We start from the raw sequence: 15082 nt of genomic DNA on the forward strand, positions 1-15082 counted from the left end.
TTAAGTGTGTACAAGAAAATTTTCTGATTCAGTATGTGGATGTACCTCCTAGAGAAGGTGCAAAACTTGACCTACTCTTGGCAATTAAGGCAAGGCAGGTGACGGAGGTGTCAGTGGAGGAGCACTTTGGGACCAGCGACCATAATTCTATTAGATTTAAAATAGTGATGGGAAAGGATAGACCAGATCTAAAAGTTGAAGTTCTAAATTGGAAAAAGGCCAATTTTGGCGGTATTAGGCAAGAACTTTCAAAAGCTGATTGGGGCAGATGTTCGCAGGTAAAGAAACGGCTGGAAAATGGGAAGCCTTCAGAAATGAGATAACAAGAGTCCAGAGAAAGTATATTCCCATTGGGGTGAAAGAAAAGGATGGTAGGTATAGGGAATGCTGGATGACTAAAGAAATTGAGGGTTTGGTTAAGAAAAAGAAGGAAGCATATGTCAGGTATAGACAGGATAGATCGAGTGAATCCTTAGAAGAGTATAAAGGCAGTAGGAGTATAAGAGAGAAATCAGGAAGGCAAAAAGTGGACATGAGTTAGCTTTGGCAAATAGAGTTAAGGAGAATCCAAAGGGTTTTTACAAATACATTAAGGACAAAAGGGTAACTCAGGAGAGAATAGGGACCCTCAAAGATCAGCAAGGCAGCCTTTGTGTGGAGCCGCAGGAGAGGAGGGAGATACTAAACGAGCATTTTGCATCAGTATTTACTGTCGAAAAGGATATGGAAGATATAGAATGTTGGGAAATAGATGGTGACACCTTGCAAAATGTCCATATTACAGAGGAGGAAGTGCTGGATGACTTGAAACGCATAAAAGTGGATAAATCCCCAGGACCTGATCAGGTGTACCCGAGAACTCTGTGGGAAGCTAGGGCAGTGATCGCTGGGCCTCTTACTGAAATATTTGTACCATTGATAGTCACAGGTGAGGTGCGGAAGACTGGAGGTTGGCTAACGTGGTGCTGCTGTTTAAGAAAGGTGGTAAGGACAAGCCAGGGAACTATAGACCAGTGAGCCTGATGTCAGTGGTGGGCAAGTTATTGGAGGGAATCCTGAGGATGTACATGTATTTGGAAAGGCAAGAGCTGATTAGATTAGATTAGATTAGATTACATTACATTACAGTGTGGAAACAGGCCCTTCGGCCCAACAAGTCCACACACACCCGCCGAAACGCAACCCACCCATACCCCTACATTTACCCCTTACCTAACACTACGGGCAATTTAGTATGGCCAATTCACCTGACCTGCACATCTTTGGACTGTGGGAGGAAACCGGAGCACCCGGAGGAAACCCACGCAGACACGGGGGAACGAGCAAACTCCACACAGTCAGTCGCCTGAGGCGGGAATTGAATCCGGGTCTCTGGTGCTGTGAGGCAGCAGTGCTAACCACTGTGCCACCATGCCGCCCACTATGGGCGCCCATCGCCCACCGTGCCGCCCACTTAGGGATTGTCAACATGGCTTTGTGGGCGGAAAATCATGTCTCACAAATTTGATTGAGTTTTTTAAAGTAACAAAGAGGACTGATGAGGGCAGAGCGGTAGATGTGACCTGTACAGACTTCAGTAAGGCATTCGACAAGGTTTCCCATGGGAGATTGGTTAGCAAGGTTACATCTCACGGAATACAGGGAGAACTAGCCATTTGGTTACAGAACTGGCTCAAAGGTAGAAGACAGAGGGTGGTGGTGAAGGGTTATTTTCAGACTGGAGGCCTGTGACCAGTGGAGTTCCACAAGGATCGATGCTGGGTCCTCTACTTTTTGTAAATAATTTGGATGTGAGCATAAGAGGTATAGTTAGTAAGTTTGCCAAAATTAGAGGTATAGTGGACAATGAAGAAGGTTACCTCAGATTACAATGGGATCTTGATCAGATGGGCCAATGGGCTGAGAAGAATTACAAAAAAGATGAAATCGCAAAAGGAAGCATTATAAAGGGCAACATGCACTTCTTTTTTGGACTATAAGTTGGGATGGAAGTCGGATTGCAACATAGCTGAAATGCCAGGAGAGGTTTAGAACTTGGAAAAATCAAGTTGTGTACATTTTTAGCAGGACAAGACAATATTGCTGTTGGAGCAGTGAGAATGATACATTATTGAGTCTGAGCAGCGTAAGAGGTTTTTGGATTAATGAGAAATGACCTAACATCAGTCATTGAATTAGTCCTACAGCAGTTTGTTACAGATCTCCAAGTACAGAACCAGGTTCCTTTGGCATGAATAAAAAGGCAGAAAAACCAACAAAAAAGGAAAAGGCAGAATTCCAGTACAAGGAAAGACTGAAGAGTCATGGAGTCATAAGGCACAGAAACATTACCTTCAGTCCAACTCATCCATGGTATATACCATAGAGTCATAGAGGTGTACAGCACAGAAGCAGACTCTTCGGTCCAGTTCGTCCATGCCAACCAGTTATCCTTAATTAATCTAGTCCCATTTGTCAGCACTTCCTATTCATACACCCATCCTGATGCCTTTGAATTGTTGTAATTGTTCCAAACTCCACCACTGGCAACTCATTCCATACACATACTACGCTCTTCATGAAGACGTTGCCCCATGCCGTCTAGTTCTGAACTCCATCAACCTAGGTAAAAGACCTTGTCTAATTACCCTATCCATGACCCTCATGATTTTATAAGATCACCCCTCACTCTCCAACCCTCCAGGGAAAACAGACCCTTCTGTCCAATTTGTCCATGCTGACAAGATATCCTAAATACATCTAGTTCCACTTTCCAGCATTTGGTCCATATCCCTCTAAACCCTTGCTGTTCACATATCTATCCAGATGCCTTTTAAATGCTGTAATCGTATCTGCCTCCACCACCTCCTCTGGCAAGCTCAAGTTTCCCAAACTAAACTAGTCCCACTTACCTGCATTTGGCTCGTATTCCTCTAAACCTTTCCTATTCATGTATCTGTACAAATGTCTTTAAATGTTGGAATTGTACCTCCATCTACCACTTCCTCTGGCAGTTCATTCCGCATACGAACCACTCTCTGTGTGAAAATGTTGCCCCTAAGGTCCCTTTTGAACTTTCCCCTCTAACCTTAAAAATAAACCTTCCAGCTTTGAACCCCCTTACCCTAGGAAAAAGTCTGATGCTAATCACCTTATTTCTGCCACTCATGATTTTACAAACCTCTACAACCTCAACCTCCTACACTCCAGTGAAAAAAGTCCCAGTCTATCCTGCCTCTCCTAACAACCCAAACCCTCCAGTCCTACCAACATCCTTGCAAATATTTTCTGAACCCTCTCCAATTTAATACTATCCTTCCTATAGCATGGTATACACAGGACTGTACACAGTACTCCAAAGTGGTCTCACCAACTTTCTCAACAAGCACAACATCAACGTGACATCCCAATTCCTATTCTCAATGGTCTGTGCAATGAAGGCAAGCATGCTAAACACCTTCTGAACCACCCTCTCTACCTGTGATGCAACTTTCAAAGAATTATGTATCTGAACCCTTAGGTCTCTGTTTGACAACACTACCCAGGGTCAACCACCATTAACTGTATATGTCCTGCCCTTGTTTGTATTACCAAAATACAATACTTACATTTATCCAAACTAAACTTCATTTGCCACTCCTCAGCCTACTGGGCCAATTGATCAAGATCCCTTTGTAATCCTAAATAACCTTATTAGCAGTCCAGCAAACCACAGATTTTGGTGTCGTTTGCAAACTTATTAATCATGCCTCCCTGTGTGTCACCTAAATCATTTATATAAATGACAAATAATAGTGGACCCAGCATCAATCCCTGTGGAACATCGCTGGTCACAGGCCTCCAGTTCAAAAAACAAACTTCTCCCACCATCCTCTGTCTCCTAGCATCAAGCCAATTTTGTATCCAGTTGGCAAGCTCTCTTTGAATCCCTGTGATCTAACTTTACTAACCCAGTTTACCATGTGGAACCTTGTCAAAGACTAAAGTCCAAGTTCTTAACATTATGGCAGTCCTGGTCTATGTTGAAAAGTTAAAATCCCCTACTAGTACCATCCTATTATTGTTACACTAATCTGAGATCTCTCTACATATTCACTCCTCAATTTCCCACTGATTATTAGAAGTCCTATAGTACAGTTCCATCAAGGTGATCATCCTCTTCTTATTTCTGAGTTTCATCCACATAGCTTCACTGGACGATCCCACAGGAATACCCTAAATACAGCAGTAATGATTTCCCTAATCAAAAATGCCACTCTCATCTTTTACCTCCCTTTCTATCCTTCCTATAGCATCCAAATCCTAGAACATTAAGTTGATAGCCCTGTCCCTCCGGCAGCCATGTTTCTGTAATAGCTATGATGTCCCAGTCCCATGTTCCCAGACATGCCCTGAATTCATCTGCCTTACCTATCAGACCTTTTGCATTGGAATAAATGCAGTTTAATTCTTAAGAGTTGCTTTTGCCTGCTTTACTCTCTTTAACTTCAGAACCATGCTGATCTGGCTCCATTCTCACTATCACTTCTCCCTGACAGATCAATGATTAGGGGGCATAGATTCAAAGTATGGGGCAGGAGTTTTAGAGGAGATGAGAGGACTTCTTTTTCATCCAGAGAGAGTGATGGGAACCTAGAACTCACTGCTTGAAAGGGTGGCAGAAGTAGAAATCCTCATAACACCTAAAAAGTATTTTGAAATGCACTCACAATGATCAGGCATGCAAGGCTACAGGCCAAATGCTGGAAAATGGAGTTAGAATAGTTAAGTGCTTGTTTTTGACGAGTACAGACTTTGGTGGGTCAAAGGGCCTTTTTCTGTGCTGCAGACCTCCATGACTCCATAATTCTGAAGGGTCAGAGTTGGAGTTCTATTCGGTTAGAGAGGACGTTACAGATGAACATTATTCTGTTCTCAGATCACGTTTATATTTTCCAACAGGAGGTATCACATAGATAAGGAACAGGAATTTGGCATATCCTTCTTCCTAACTGTTGAAGCCAACTGGAGCAGCCAAATTGCTGGACTGCCTTTAAATAAGAAAAATAATACATTGTAGAGGTCACTCCCTTTTGGACAGTGGTCTATAAAATAGGAAAAGATGATGCTTAAAATCAAGGAGAGGAAGATATCTGCAGTTTTAAAAATGCATGTCTGGAATCGACAACGTTACCATTATCAAGCATTGAGTGAGAATTCTAGATGGTCTGGGCTCTGCTTGGATGTGTTCAAGTCAATTTTGCCCAGAGATAGTCTTATTTTAAATATGCAGAAATGCTCTCTACATGGAACTGAAACTTTTTAAAATCCATCACCGAATCACCAGTGGCACTCTTTTTTTATGCATTAACCATGACTAGCAAATCACCCATTTTTCAAACTGAATAATTTAAGTACAAAGTTTGTTAAAGAAAATGCAAGCCATCAAAGGTGAGGAAAAGGTAGGGAGAGGGGAAGTGGATTAAATCAAAACGGAGTTGGGAGGGGCCAGAGACAATCTTTTGATTTTTTTTTCAACTGAGACGAGCTGTTGTGGACACAGGAGGGATCAGCATAGTGACAGCCGTTTGATTGGTTCCTGGGCAGGTGACCACAGCCTGTGCATGTCATCATTAAGCAGAAGCTTCTAGCCTGCAAAGAGAAAGCACCTCAATCTCTTTTTCTCCCTCGTGTGTGGAGAAGTAACAGTTAAATTCCTGGCAGATATTCTCACTCATCATTTCCCTGTAAACTGTTCTGTCTCAGAAAATTCCTGAATAAAAATAAAAAAATAAAAATAATCAAATGCATTAAAAGGCTAACGACTCAACTAGTGAAAGAAAGACTGGGAATTAGTATTACCATAGCATCTCGTCATTGGTCAACAATTAGAAGGAATCAAAAGAAATGCGTGGATCCCCGGTACGCAAACACCAAGTGTCACTACGTACTGAGGTTCTACCTGTCCCCAGTGTTGCGAAGGATGGGCCTGGTCTCACTGCCGCGGAACGCTCCGAGTAGTTGGACCGTTCCGTATCACCTGTCCTTCGTGGAAAAGTTTATGAAGAAAAACACCTTTGACCACAAGTCCATCAGGAAGTGGTCAGCACATAGTGTCCTCGAGACCCTTCAGGAAAAGGAGAGGGCGAATCCTCTCGAGCGGTTTTCTGAGCAGACTGTCAAAGCCATTTGGCAGAATGCCTCATCGCCAGAACTTTCCAACAAGCACCAAAACATGACTTAGTTGGTGGTGAGAAGGGCTCTGCCGTGAGATCCTTTATGCACGCCCGGACTCTCAGCCACACTGCATGCTGCCCTCGAAGCGCCTGCGGTGGGGACGAGACTGTCACACACCTCCTTTTGGAATGTGCCTACGTAGAAGAAGTCTGGAGAGGAATGCAGTGGTGTCTGTCGAGGTTCGTCCCGAGCAGTGCCGTGACGCGGGACTCCGTGCTCTACGGCCTGTTCCCTGGGACGCACACCGAGACGAACATCAACTGTGCCTGGAGGATCATCAACTCAGTGATGGACGCTCTCTGGGCGGTCCGAAACCTGTTGATCTTCCAGCTGAAGGAGTTGACCCCAACTGAGTGTTGCAGACTGGCACATTCCAAGGTCCAGGACTACGTGTTGAGGGACGCGCTGAAGCTTGGGGCAGCTGCCGCCAAGGCCCGGTGGGGGAAGACCATCGTGTAATGTCTGCCTGTCTAACGAAGAACAGGGGGCCCACGCAGTCATTTGGGCTCTGCTGATGCCTCAGCTAAAAATGTAATCGTACAGACCTGTAAATAGGAATGATTACTCTGTTTCGGTATGCAAAGAAATGGAATGTTTACATATGTATGGCATGTCCAACTGTACAGACCATCAAATTATTTTATGAATGAAGTATATTTTTGAAATTTTTAAAAAAAATCAAAAGAAAGCTGAAAGAAAACAACTTGTCAACGTATGTGATCCGGATTGATACCAGACTGTGCTTCTGATTTTTTTCCCGATCCACCCATCATACTTGCATTGAACATTGAAAAGTTATCTCTGCTTTCTCTCCACTGGTGCTACCAGGCCTTCTGAGTTTCTCCCAGCAATTTATGTTTCTTATTTTAAAATACTTGTGTCTTGTTTCTTTGTTAGTGCATGTTAATTTTAAAAAGGGATAATGTTTGAGTTATATGTTAGCAGTTCATGTTTCTTTCTTGCTATTGGTTAAAAAAACTTGATTACAACAAAGGATTTTCTTGTTAATGAAAATATAGGGTATGCATATTCTTTGAGCTGGAAATCATTAGTTAGGCGACCTTGCTCAACTCAATTGTTTAATCAGATTTTCCACATTTGTGACAACTCTGGGAATTAAGGGGTTTCATTTGCAGCACACTACTGAGGCAGTGACATCACACATTGAAAATAATGTGTCCTCAAATTTAAGTTTATCATAAGCACTAGTGTGATATCTGGCTCATCCATCAAAGCTGTAATCGCTGAATCACATTGAGGCCCTGTCAAGTGTCAGCTGGATTTAAAAATGTTCAACCCTTTTTTAAGTCAATCAACAGCTATATCCTCTATCAATGGAATCACCATCAGCGCCATTATCTTTCTGAGGTATCTACATTCATTTACGTTTAGCCTTTTGAACATTCCTGGCTTCATCATTACTCCATACCTTTTGAATCCCATTTCAGAAATTCCCTTTCTAAACTGCTTGGCCTTGACTGTTCTTCAAGAACTCTCTCAATTTGACCAAGCATTTGATCATCTGTTCAAATACTTCTTATCACCTTATGTTTTTGATTTTTCTCCATTATGTCATTATAAACAACTTTGCTCCATGATGTCTTTGTGAAGCTCTTTGGGACTGTTCATTACATGAAAGACAATTTATGAGTACAATTTGTTGTTAGATGAGCTGAGGTCAGAAAGGATTCACATAATGTTGGGAGGTAGAAATGGACAGTCTTTGTGATAGCACTGACATGTTATTGGAAGCTTAGCTCAGAATCAATTATTTTTTAATTGCAAAATATACTTTATTCAAAAAAGTCTTTATGTACATACACAGGTACTTGAGCAGTTCTGTACAGTCTTTGCATATCAGGAAAAACAAACCATGGATCTGACGTTCCCTGCAGGAACACTACTTACATAAACTTTAGGCAACAAGAGGGTTTGACAACTGAATACAGCCCCATTGCACTTTGGCAAAAAGAACTCAGACGTTGGTTTTTCCCCCCTGCACCTTGGCACCAGCTGCCCCAGGTTTTAGTGCATCCCTCAACACATAGTCCTGAACCTTGTAATGTACTAGGTCAACACTCGGTCGTGATCAAACCTTTGTAGTGGAAGACCAACAAGTTTTGGGCGGATCAAAGAGTCTTTCACCGAGCTTATTGACTGCCAAGCACAGTTGATGTTTGTCTTGTGTGTGTCCTGGGGAACGGACCATAGAGCACAGTCCTGTGTCACAGAGTTGCTCAGAACAAACCTTGACAAAAAGCATTGCGTCTGTTTACACACCTTCTTTGCACAGGCACATTCCAGAAGGAGAGGTGTGTGATAGTCTTGGAGTGTTCTGTGGCAACAAAGACAGGCCCATCCTTCGTACTACTGGGGACAGGAAGAACCTCAGTGTGTAATGATACGGTATGCCAACACAAAGTAGGTCTGCTTACAGCCTGACAGCAACACACAAAGGTCAAATATGACAGCAACTGTGCAAACAGTTGTCCTCAGAACAGAAAGAAATTGGGAAGAGAATCACTGGGACAGCAGAGTGGTTCAGTGTTTAGCACTGCTGCCTCAGAGTGCCAGGGACCCTGGTTCAATTCCAGCCTTGGGTGACTGTGTGTGGAGTTTGCATATTCTCCCTGTGCTCCAGTTTCCTCCCACAATCCAAAGATGTGCAGGTTAGGTGAATTAGCCATGTTAAATTGCTCAGTGTTCAAGGACGTGTAGGTTAGCTGTATTAGACAGCAGTAAATATATGATATTAAGATAGAGGAATGGCTCTTCAGAGGGTCAGTCTGGACTTATTGGGCCGAAGGGCCTGTTTCCACACTGTAGGGATTCTATTCTATTCTATTCTATCATTACCAATACAGAGAATGATTTTACTATCCCATTAGAAATATGAGATACATTAACGAGGTTTGGGAAGAATTGTAACTCAGGTTGACGTTCTGGATGTAGGTTTCCTCGCTGGGCTGGAAGGTTTGTTTTCAGACATTTCGCCACCAGATGCAGTCTCCTCTACCTTGGGAAGATTGGACACCTTCTCGCAGAGCGCTTTAGAGAACATCTCCGGGACACCCACACCAATTAATCCCATCCATGGCTGAACATTTCAACTCCCCCTTCCACTCTTGATGTCACAAGGAATTAAGGGTTACGGGGAGAATGCGGGTAAGTGGAATTGAAATGCCCATCAGCCATGATTAAATGGCGGAGTGGACTCGATGGGCCGAATGGCCTTACTTCCACTCCTATGTCTTATGGTCTGCCGAGGACTTGCAGGTCCCGGGTCTCCTCCATCGCCAATTCCTCACCATCCGATGCCTGGAGGAAGAATGCCTCATCTTCTGCCTCGGGACACTTCAACCCCAGGGCATCTATGTGGACTTCACCAGTTTACTCATTTCACCTTACCCTGTTCTAACCTTCCAGCTCATCACTGTCCTCATGACCTATCCTATCTGTCCATCTTCCGTCCCACCTATCTGCACCACCCTCCTCTCCGACCTATCACCTTTACCTTCACCTCCATCCATTACTGCACGCTCGGCTAACTTCTCCCCAGTTCCCCCCCCCCACATTTATCTCTCCACCCAGAGGCCCCCAGCCACATTCCTGAAGGGCTCTAGCCCGAAATGTTGATTTTCCTACTCCTCGGATGCTGCCTGACCTGCTGTGCTTTTCCAGCAACATACTCTCAACTCTGATCTCCAGCACCCGTAGACCTCACTGTCTCCACAAATAAAAAGCTGGCCATACCACCAGTGCTTTAGGAGGCTCACTGATGATGTTGGGGAGAAAGTGAGGTCTGCAGATGCTGGAGATCAAAGTTGAAACTTTATTGCTGGAACAGCACAGCAGGTCAGGCAGCATCCAGGGAACAGGAGATTCGACGTTTCGGGCACAGGCCCTTCTTCAGGAATGATGTTACCCAGTATGGTGACGAAACATCTGAAATTGAACATTCCAGTTCAGCGAGAAACCTACATCCATACGAGATAAATTCCCAGCATAAACATTTTCAGCAGTTAAAGAGCTAAAATATGTGAGTTATTATGCATTAAAAAGAATGGATCATGAGATAGCTTTCTCATCCACATGGGTTGGGCACAAAATATTAACTGCCTAAAATTTGGAATGTATTTGAATGGCTGGGATCGGATTATTTGATGATCCAGATTGTTCGTGATTACTTGAAACCATAGGCAGCTTGTGATCTTGGAAGAAACACGAAAAAAACGATTAAATGTTTATCTGGTGAGGTAAATGACATCGGCCTCATACGGACAGTCGAACAAAGTTGCAGCCTCCCTACCTCTGGCAGTGACAGCGTCAGGGTGGCAGAAATTGACGATAAGGCATCCTGCAAACTAAGCCTTCTTTCCAAAACCTTTTCCTCCCTCAACGCGTGTTGCGCAATCTACAAACGAATTGCCGACAAAGTTTTCCCCCAAAGTTGCATTTCAAAAGGGAAACGCGCACATCCTACGGAAACTAACGAAGATTCTCGAAACTTCACAAGCTCCGACGATCCCTATTGGCTAGTTTGACCTTTTGGGGCGGGGAGGGAGGAACAGGCTGCATGATCTGCGCATGCGCGTTACGTCACACTGGTACCCCCGTCAGTCTCCGGGGTCAGGGAGAGGGAGGGGCGGAGCGTGCTTTGTACGCATGCTCCTTCGACATCCTCGGCCCACCCCTTCCTTCCAACGGGCCGGCGAGCGCTTTGGGATATCGCCCCGCCCCCTTCCCCTGGGCGCAAGCGTGGGAGCGGCGTTGCTTGACAGGGCGGCGCATGCGTAACGGCGGGTTTTGTGGCTGTCATTAAGTCTGGTCTCGGGCATTAAGCGAAACAGCGGCAGCTGTTTGCCGGACCGTGGGGAGGGAAAATCCTCCGTGCTTCGGTGTTCCTGGCGTCTCGCTTCAGCACGGTTTCCGTCCAAACCCTCCCCACGTTTTCTTCCTTTCTCTGTCGGTCGCCATGTACCGGTATCTAGGGGAACTCCTGGCTCGCGGGGCGGCCGCTTCCTCGCCGTCCGTCGGCGAGGGCGGTTTGCAGCGCATCTGCGGCCCGGCTGCGCTGCTCCACTGCCGGCGATACTCCACCGAGCCCTCGGCCGCCCAGCAGCAGGACGACCCGAACTTCTTCACCATGGTGGAGGGGTTTTTCGACCGCGGGGCGAAGATCGTGGAGGATAAGCTGGTGGAGGACTTGCGGACCCGCGAGTCGGACGAGCAGAAGCACAACCGGGTGCGGGGCATCCTGAAGATCATCAAGCCCTGCAACCACGTCTTGTCCATCTCCTTCCCCATCAAGAGGGACAATGGCGAGTGGGAGGTTATCGAGGGCTACCGAGCTCAGCACAGTCAGCACCGGACGCCCTGCAAAGGAGGTAAGGCAAAGGAATGACATTCGTGTGGCCCTTGGCTACCCTGCCACCCTGTTCCTCTGAGGGTAACTGCAGGCACCCTTACTCCTGTTACCCTGTCCCCCTCAGCAAACATTTCTATATTTGCTAGTCTGTCTGGGGACTTCTGTAAGCTCCACTGTCATTCTGTTTCTCTCGTCCTTGTCGCCCTGTCTCCCTGGATGTTTCTGCAAGAATCCCTCTCCTCACCCTGCATATTTCTCTGTCCCCTACCTTCCCCCTCATTCTCCTTCCCACTCCCCCCAATTCTCTCTTTTGTCCAAGTGTAGCCACTTATGCTCTGCTGACCTTGGGACAGTTGTGGCCATCCCTGCCATCTGTCATGGGACAACTGCAGACACTTGCCATACTGACCCTGTGGAGACAGTTGTGGTTGCTGCTACAACTTGTCCCTCTGTGGAACTGTTGCATGCACCCTTTTCCTGGCCAAACTGCCCCTCTGATCACAGCAGTGGCCTCTTGTGCCCTTGCTGCACTGCCATTCTGGGCACAGCTGCAGGATCCCTGCCCCTTAAAGTTCTGTCTCTGTGGGGACGGCTATAGATATCCCTGCCTTACTACCCTGTCCCTCTAAGGACAGCTGCAGATGCCCTTGCCCTTGCTACCCTGTCACTCTGTGGAGTCAGCTACTTATGCTCCTGCTCCTCTATCAAATCCACTGCAAACACTGCTGCAATTGGAATCTGTAGTTTAATTTATTTATTCATATTTTTATTCACTGGAGGAATTGTCCTTGCTAATGAATGCAAGGGTATAGAGTCTGGGCACTGTATTTGCAGAAGAGCACAGTTGTATTTTTAGTATAGTGTATGTAGGGAAAACTGGATGTATTGCAAGGGTAGGCTTAAAATTAGAAAGTTTGACTGTTTGTTTAGGCTTCTAGATTTCCTATTGCACTGTTTGTTTTTGGCAAGTTTTTGACCAATTAACTTTTGGAGCTTTAAAGTTGTTTCCATCACTCTGTTCTGATGCATTCAGCGTTATTTGGAATTGACTGTTTTTCAGCTATTAAAATAATTTGGGTATTGTTCCTTCTATAACCATAAAAGTATGCTGCTCAAGTCATTTGGAATTGATTTCCATTTTCAAAGTCATTAAACTGCTGACTTGTAAGGCCAAATACAGATAGTTGGGACATATTTTGAAGGAGAGTAGTTTTATTTTGAGCTTTCTTTGTTTTCCCCCACCCCCACCCAAAATTTTTATTTTCTAACTCCATCTTTCACTAAGTAAATAATGATCCTTAGTGATTTTAATTTTCCCTTGACCACTCCTATCCCTTCCGTGGCAGGATTTTGTTTTGTGAGCAGTAAGACTGGGTGGTGAACATCAGCTTCCCAAAGTGCAGTCATAGCCACACCCTTGATGTTTAGCACAAACCAGTTCAGCTTCAGTTGTTTCCTTTTATTCTGCCTTTTTACATGTCAGTTTAAATCCCCTTGTAGAGATCCTTGAAATGTTTTCATCAAACCTGTCCCTGCTGTTTTCTAACTGAATTTTACACCTTGGGTTTTGTCATGTAGAAAGTTTTTTTCATGAATACCCTGTTTCTATCTTCGTTCTAGTACCATTGCAATCCCATAGTGTTGCTGCTTGGCTGAACAACAGCTTTACATTTGTAGGCCCTGCTTGAGTGCCTTTTTATTAGGCCTGAATACCTGCTTTCGGAAAATGTTAATTTGTATAATTATTATCTTTTTGCCTACCAGTTTATTGCCAAAATCACTAACTGCAATTTTTTTTGAGTAGAAACAAAATAGTTTTCCCACCTTCCTCATCTCCCCCTTCCCATCTTTCTCCCCACAGTCTCCAAAAAAATTGATCTTGTTTGCTACACAAGGAACATTTTCTTTCAATTTGACTTCAGCCATTGACCTTACTTTACAAAACTCCCAAGGGTCACTGGACCCGAATTGTTCACTCTGCTTCCTCTCCACGGATGCTGACAGACTTGCAGAGCTTTTCCAGCAATTTTGTTTTTGTCCAAAATAATTGGATTTGGCTTTCCACCGGAGTGCTTAAGATACCAAACTCTGCCTTCTACTTCCCTTGATCCAGGTCAGCAAGTGGAAATATAGTTGGATATAGACCTAGATGTGGCCAAACACCTGCCAACTGAATGTTGACATCCTTTTCCTGGCAGTATCTTTCCTTTGACTCCAGCAGTCTTGCTGACTGACACACATTGGATTAGAAGTGCAGGGTTCTCCCATCCTCATAGGCTTTAACTTTTTTATCTCCACAACGTCACTGACCTATTTCCCTATCCTTCCCTCTACCACTGAAATCAAAGTCAATGCTTTATTCACTTTCATAGTTTGAATACTCCAGTTTTTTATCAATCCCCTTTCAACATATTGAGAAGTCACTTCCACCTGATTACCCTAATTCCATTAACCATCTTCTCCCTTTTTGCTGGCATGATAGTGTGGAAATTTGCATTGATTTCTACTTCATGCCTGCCTCTCTCGCTCCACTGTCAGCTGCTCTTTCTATGACCCTGTAGCTGTTTTTCTCCTGTTTCCTTTATTTAAAAGAAAAATGTTCTTCAAAATCTTCTATGACTGTCCTTTTAGTTCCCCACTCAATCATTTTGTTTTCAGTTTAGTTCCTCCCTCTGCATTTCATGGTGTCGCCAGTGTACCTTTTATCCGTAGTGTTATGCACTCTGAAATGGAATGCTACATGTAAAGAATGCTTGAATACTAACCCTTGTTTTAAATCTCTTTAACACCTTGATCCTCTATAGCATTCTCCAGCTTTACAATCCTCAGCCTGTGCGTTTCTCCATTCCTGGCATTTGCATGTTGTGATTTCCATTGCTGCATCATTGGCTGTTTTCAATTGTCAAAGCTGCAAAGTCTTTGAAACCTTTTCCTCTCTTAACCTCTCATCCATTTAAAATATCCTCAAGGCAGCCTCTATTACTAAGTTCATTCAGTCTTAATATCTCTGTGCTGAAAAATGTGTTGCTGGAAAAGCGCAGCAGGTCAGGCAGCATCCAAGGAGCAGGAGAATCGAAGTTTCGGACATAAGCCCTTCTTCAGGAATGAGGAAGGTGTAAAAGGTAGGGAGGAGGGACTTGGGGGGGGAGGGGCGTTGGGAATGCGACAGGTGGAAGGAGGTTAAGGTGAGGCCGATAGGCTGAAGAGGGGGTGGGGGCGGAGAGGTCAGGAAGAAGATTGCAGGTCAAGAAGGCGGTGCTGAGTCAGAGGGTTGGGACTGAGATAAGGTCGGGGGAGGGGAAATTTAGCTGGAGAAATCTGCATTCATCCCTTGTGGTTGGAGGGTTCCTAGACGGAAGATGAGGCGCTCTTCCTCCAGGCGTCATCTTGCCATGGACTGGCGATGGAGGAGGCCAAGGACCTGCATGTCCTTGGCGGAGGGGGAGTTAGTGTTCAGCCACAGGGCGGTTGGGTTGGTTGGTGCAGGTGTCCCAGAGGTGTTCTCTGAAACATTCCGCA

General features: G+C 44.8%; 2 protein-coding genes across 4 annotated transcripts in view; one reads left to right on the forward strand and one right to left on the reverse strand.

Annotated features, from left to right (window-relative positions):
• The window catches only part of shld2 (shieldin complex subunit 2), a 102178-nt gene extending 91450 nt beyond the window's left edge, over positions 1–10728 (reverse strand). Inside the window, exons 1-2 of one of the 3 annotated variants that reach the window (XM_087982630.1) lie at positions 10505–10728; positions 5910–6740 (exon numbers count right to left, since the gene is read on the reverse strand). The gene's annotated coding sequence lies outside the window, so the exon portion shown is untranslated. The remainder of the gene's footprint in view (positions 1–5909; positions 6741–10504) is intronic. The other 2 variants (XM_087982632.1, XM_043678720.2) reach the window with 2 other exon arrangements.
• A 299-nt stretch (positions 10729–11027) lies between these two features.
• LOC122541765 (glutamate dehydrogenase, mitochondrial) overlaps positions 11028–15082 on the forward strand; it is an 83059-nt gene continuing 79004 nt past the window's right edge. Inside the window, exon 1 of the mRNA XM_043678718.2 lies at positions 11028–11582. Within this exon, the coding sequence (XP_043534653.1) occupies positions 11171–11582 (412 nt within the window). The 5' untranslated portion in view covers positions 11028–11170. The remainder of the gene's footprint in view (positions 11583–15082) is intronic.

This window comes from Chiloscyllium plagiosum, unplaced genomic scaffold (assembly GCF_037043375.1).
Source record: "Chiloscyllium plagiosum isolate Xiang-an unplaced genomic scaffold, Cpla_swu_hap1 HiC_scaffold_43, whole genome shotgun sequence".
Lineage (NCBI taxonomy): Eukaryota > Metazoa > Chordata > Chondrichthyes > Orectolobiformes > Hemiscylliidae > Chiloscyllium > Chiloscyllium plagiosum.